Source organism: Gallus gallus, chromosome W, assembly GCF_016699485.2.
Source record: "Gallus gallus isolate bGalGal1 chromosome W, bGalGal1.mat.broiler.GRCg7b, whole genome shotgun sequence".
Classification (NCBI taxonomy): domain Eukaryota; kingdom Metazoa; phylum Chordata; class Aves; order Galliformes; family Phasianidae; genus Gallus; species Gallus gallus.
This window is the reverse complement of record NC_052571.1, coordinates 6,451,495-6,457,239: the sequence shown is the minus strand read 5'-3', so window position 1 is coordinate 6,457,239 and position 5,745 is coordinate 6,451,495. Positions and strand designations below refer to the sequence as shown.

The 5,745-nt window shown below is 44.8% G+C and overlaps 1 protein-coding gene across 1 annotated transcript; it reads left to right on the top strand.

Annotated features, from left to right (window-relative positions):
• The first annotated feature begins 422 nt into the window (after nucleotides 1-422).
• On the top strand, nucleotides 423-4,855 carry LOC124417488. The gene is made up of 2 exons (XM_046905145.1): nucleotides 423-2,466; nucleotides 4,368-4,855. Exon 1 carries the CDS (start codon nucleotides 874-876, stop codon nucleotides 1,870-1,872), a length of 999 nt encoding a protein of 332 aa, XP_046761101.1. The 5' UTR covers nucleotides 423-873; the 3' UTR covers nucleotides 1,873-2,466; nucleotides 4,368-4,855.
• The last annotated feature ends 890 nt before the right edge of the window (nucleotides 4,856-5,745 follow it).

Here is a 5,745-nt window from a genome sequence, read left to right as displayed (position 1 = left end):
ATGAGGTTGCTCTGTATTGTCAGAGCACTGTATAAGGGATTAAAAGCTATCTTGTTCCTTGCCAGTTACCGGTCTATAATTAACCTCTTCATGTCTTGCTGTGGAGTTGTATTCATATACAACCAAGTAAGGGCCCTGATAGAGGCACCTGCCTGGTGGCTTTATGCAATGTGGTATAATTTGAATTTTGAGACCTTTGAACCAGTTTCCAGGCTTCCCTCTCAGTTTGTTGAACGTTTTTCGAATACCGAGTCAGTGCTCATATTTTCGTGCATATTATCGATATCTTTGAATATATTCCTCTTCATTCGTGCTAAGTGGAAGGAGCCTCCTCCAAGACCAGAGAATGATGACTGGCAAGGAATATGGAAAGGTTTAGGAAGAATCTTAGAACCGTGGGGACCCGCCGTGCCATGGGATTTCACTCCTGAACATCTGTGGGATCCCGAGAAACTGAGCCAGCATTTGAGTCAGGGGCAGTGCGGCTTAGACAGATCAAAGGAGGCACGGCTCATCTGGGGCTTGGCTTGTGCCTACCGCGCCCTGTATAGTACTGTTCTGGAGAGAGACAGTTTCCGAGCGGAGGTGCAAGCCGAAGGGGGAAATCTCCAAGTCAGACCTGATCAGTCACAGCAGACACCAGTAACAGTGTCAGTAGCCCCTGTAGAAGGCAAGAAATGGAAGCGGGCGTCCTCGCGTCTAGAGCGAAAAAAGGAAGAAGAAGAAGAAGAGGAAGTGGAAGAGGAGGTAGTAGAGGAAGATCCAGGTGAGGGGACTTCCTCAGAACCAAGAAAAGCAAAAGCAAAAACTAAGAGGCACAAAGAGGACAGCGATGAAGAGGAGATCTCTATTACTGTTCGTCAACCTCTCAAGATGTCTGAGATCCTAAGCTCAAGAAAGGAATTTGAACGACGCCCGAATGAAACTGTTGTCACCTGGTTGCTTCGTTGTTGGGATAGTGGGGCCAGTAGCTTATCTCTAGATGGTAATGAAGCCCGTCAATTAGGAGACATTTCCGGAGACAAATCCATCGACAGAGCAATTAGTAGATGTTTGGATGAAGCTGCAACCCTCTGGGACCGAATATTAATAGCTGTGAGGGAAAGGTATCCCTACAAAGAACTTCTGCAGCCTGCAAAGAAAACGTGGAATACAATTGAGAAAGGTATCCAGTATTTGAGGGAAATAGCCCTGGTGGAAATGTTATATGAGTCTAACTTTGTTCCTAATGATCCACGCCAAAACCATGATCCGGAGAGAGTGAGGACAACACCTGAAATATGGCAAAAACTTACCAGAGCAGCACCAGACAGATACGCCCCCACACTATTAGCCACATTCCACAGATACGAGGACCAACAGAGAAGACCCCTAGTCTTCGAATTGATTCTTACACTCCAAAACTATGAGCAACATCTACCCCCAACCCACGTTTCCATTTCAGCCGTCACAGAGTTAGCAAACAGACTGGGTGACATAGAAGAGCAGATGTCCCTATTGATTAGTCGTGATGAACCCGTAGAACCCGTAATAGTATCGGAAACGTTTGACGACGATCAAGATAAGCAAAGGGGCCTAATGAAAGAGCTTATCAAACTAATGAAAATCCAATTAATTAAAGAAGATGGATCCCCCTCCTCACCTGTAACATCAAAAATTTCAGCTATCGAAGGCAAACGCTTTCCTGCTCGAGTGAGAAACAACAACAGGACGGCTTCGCGTGTTGCCTTGTGGCGTTATCTCCGTGACCATGGAGAAGATATGAGGAAGTGGCACGATCAAGATACTCCCGTACTGCGAGCACGGGTGAGAGAATTACAGAACAGACCAACCACCAGTGTAGTCGCTCCAGTTACCACAGGTAATGAATAGAGGGGCCCTGCCCTCAGTCAGGGGAGGGAGAGGGATAACAGAGTTTATTGGACTGTATGGATCCGATGGCCTGGCACATCAGAACCACAGAAATATAAGGCATTGGTGGATACCGGTGCACAGTGCACTCTAATGCCCTCGAATCATGAAGGGACAGAATCAGTCCATATTTCTGGAGTGACTGGGGGTTCTCAAGAACTGACTGTGTTGGAGGCCAAAATAAGCCTCACTGGTAAAGACTGGCAAAAGCACCCTATTGTGAATGGCCCAGGGGCTCCATGCATACTGGGTATTGATTACCTCAGAAGGGGGCATTTCAAGGATCCTAAGGGGTATCGATGGGCTAAATTAAGCCTGGGCTAGCGAAAAAGGCTGAAAAAAGCCTCGGCCAAAGAGATGAGCTGAAAGAAGCTCTAAAACAGGCTAAAATAAGCCTGGGCCGAAGAGAAGGGCTGAAAGAAGCTGATGCCAGAGAACAGGCTGAAAGAAGCCCGAGGGAGAAACGAACTGAAGGAGACACTATCCTGGTAAAAGAAGCGCAAGACTGAGGACTCACCATCCCCAACCGCATTGATTGCCTCTCGCTGGATGAAGGTAGGTGATTGCGTATTATGGGGAACAAATTTACTTCTGTCACTCGAATTGGTATTTTTGTTTTGCCTGCTATTATTGATTCAGACTATACTGGTGAAATTAAGATAATCCTGTGGACACCAACCCCTCCTTGTACTATCCCTACAGGAAGTTGCATAGCACAATTGATTTGTTTTCAGCCTAAGCCGCCTATGAGAACCAGTGTCTAGTGGGGCAATAGTGATTTTGGGTCAACAAGCGTGCCAGAATTTTTTTGGTCTCAGAAGGTCTCGCAGAGTAGACCGAATCTGCTTTGTGTACTGCGTCAAGGGGAACAAGAGCTTAAAGTGACAGGCATCCTTGATAGTGGTACTGATGTTACTGCTATTCCTGTGACTCTCTGGCCACCACAATGGCCTCTTATAAATCCCCATGCAGCACTGACAGGTATAGGGGGGCACACATTACCAAAGCAAAGTGCGGCAATAGTTACAATTATCAGACCGGAGGGCAGGACTGCTTCAGTTCAACCTTACATTTTGCATAGCCCTGTTGCTCTATGGGAAAGAGACTGTATGGGACAGTGGGGACTTTCCCTCAGTACGGATTTTACTTAGGGGCCACTGCCTTGCAGCAGATACCACATTTGCGGTGGAAAACAGATAAGCCGGTGTGGGTGAATCAGTGGCCCCTTCCCCGAGAAAACCTGCTGCAGATGAATACCCTTACTGAGGAACAGCTCGTAGCTGGACACATAGTACCTACCACAAGCCCTTGGAATTCCCCTATTTTTTGTTATTTGAAAAGTGATCTGGGAAGTGGAGATTGGTATATGATCTCTGAAAAATTAACGCAGTTACTGAAGACATAGGGTCATTGCAACCAGGGTTACCATCTCCAACTATGCTTCTGCAATCATGGCCGCTTACAGTAATAGACTTAAAGGACTGTTTTTTTAACATCCCATTGTATCCTGAGGATGCACCACGATTCACATTCTCTGTTCCCCCTATTAATGCTGAAGAACCTCATTGCCGATATCATTGGACAATATTACCCCAGGGAATGAAGAACAGCCCAACCATCTGTCAACAATTTGTTGCTGGCATTCTATCTCCCATTTGCCAGAAATTTCCTGATGTTTGTATGTATCATTACATGGATGATATTTTGATAGCCACACCGAAAGAGGTGACCATGACTGAAGTTGTGTCAGTTATTATAGCAGCAACAACTCAGGAAGGACTGCAAATTGCACAGAAAAAAGTTCAAAAAATGCCACCTTCACAATATCTAGTCTGGAAGATTTCTCAAACTCAAATTCAGCCACAGGCTTTAACCTTAGGAGCCAGAATCAACACTGTAGACGATACACATACCAGAATTTGGGAAGCTCCGTTATGTTCATGTTTCTATTGATACTTTCTCTACTTGCATTTTTGCATCGGTACATACAGGAGAAAAAGCAAAAGATGTCTGTAAACACTTTTTATTGGTTGTTGCAGCCCTTGGGGTCCCTAAAATGACCAAAACAGACAATGGGCCAGTATACATGGCCCACACTACCCACTCCTTCTTTCAGCAGTGGGGTATTCAAGACCTGATAGGCATACCCCACTCTCCCACAGGCCAAGCTATTATTGAACGAGCACATGGTACTTTAAAGATCATGCTTCAAAAACAAAAAAGGGGGAGTGTGGGTATGACCCCTCAGGAAAGAATAGCTAAAGCACGTTATGTTCTTAATTTTCTAAATTGGTGGACAACAGAGGGCCCCCCAATTTACAGGCACTTTGGTTAAAATGCTGTAACTCCTGTCAAGGAAAGAGCACAGGTTATGGTAAAAAATCTGAATTCCAATCAATGGAAAGGGCCCTATTCGTTGATAATGTGGGGCTGAGGCCATGCTTGTGTCTTAACAGGAACAGGTCCAAGATGGGTACCAGCACGATGGGTGCAGCCAGCCATCTCAGCTCCGGCCCTAACGTGTTCACTGCACTTCCAGCAGTGGTTTGGACACTCACCATCAAGTCACACCTTGTTTGTCAAGCTGCCTCACCAAGAAATCATAAGAACTGGAATCACTGGGAATTGATTAACATGAACTGTTATTTGTACTCTAAAGAACCCATCGTTTATTCAGTGTGTTAATTTTAGTTGAGCTACTTTTAGAATCGTTTCTGAACCACACTTCTTATTCTATTAATAGAAAAGGGGGAGATGTGGGATAAAGAAGATCGCTGTATTGCTAATGAGCGGTAAAGCTCAACAATAACTTGAGCCAGACGTAAACACCCACAAGGCGCCTAGCCCTTACATGTAACCAGTTTTGATTGCACGGGAAAACTGTTGTGTTGTGTGGGTATAAAAGGCTCTAAGCACCTACAATAAAGATCCTTTGTTCTGCACCAGTGAAGGAGTCCGCACCTCTTTTGCGGCACTTACAAGGGAGCTTGATGCCCTCTTGCAACATGATATCGGAATGCAAAATAACACAATACAATACAATATAATTGGAATTGAGGCTAATAAATCAAATAAAATGAGAGAAAGTGTGTTTGAAACTGAAGGCCTTGCTCTGAGCTGAAGGCACACAGCTGGGGAGCACACCCACATGCTGCCAAGCAGAGAGAGAGAGCGAGTCCTGTGACTTCCTCCTGTGACTTATCTTCCCCTCTGAATGCAAAGTCCTCTGGGGTATGTAGTTATTCTTCTCTTCTGAGAACCAGGTATCCAGAAAGTTGTCAATGATGTGGAATACTGATAACAAGAATCATAAAACCATAACACCCCTTTTCCCTTTCCCGGGGAATGTGTCCACGGGCCCCCCTCCCTGCTAGTCAGGGAACTGGGCCCAACCAGCCCATAAACTGTTGACATTCTTGGTGGAGGATGTGGTTTTTGGCTGTTAAAATGAATCTCTTTCTGTTCTCAGAGAGCTACATTAGAAAGCTTATCAGTATTGCAGGTTGCTGTACTAAAAACAAGGCCTTGAAGTCCAGGCAGACTGCCAATATTCTGAGAGTTGTAAACTTTTTGGGCACTGCTAACTTGCTTCTGTAACGAAAAAAGAAAATGATTCTGCTTTCTCTTTTAAAACTGTTTCCAGAGGGAGCTGCTAATTCTACAGAACTTGAGATTTTTAAACAGTCTCCCAGTCTCTCCCTTGAATCCTGTATGCATTTTTTGAATGCTCATCTGATGATCACATTGTCATTCTCCCTGAATGTATTCTTCATCATGTTACTTATTTCACTCAGTATCTGTATTTATAATATTTTGAGAAAGCTTTCCCTAAAG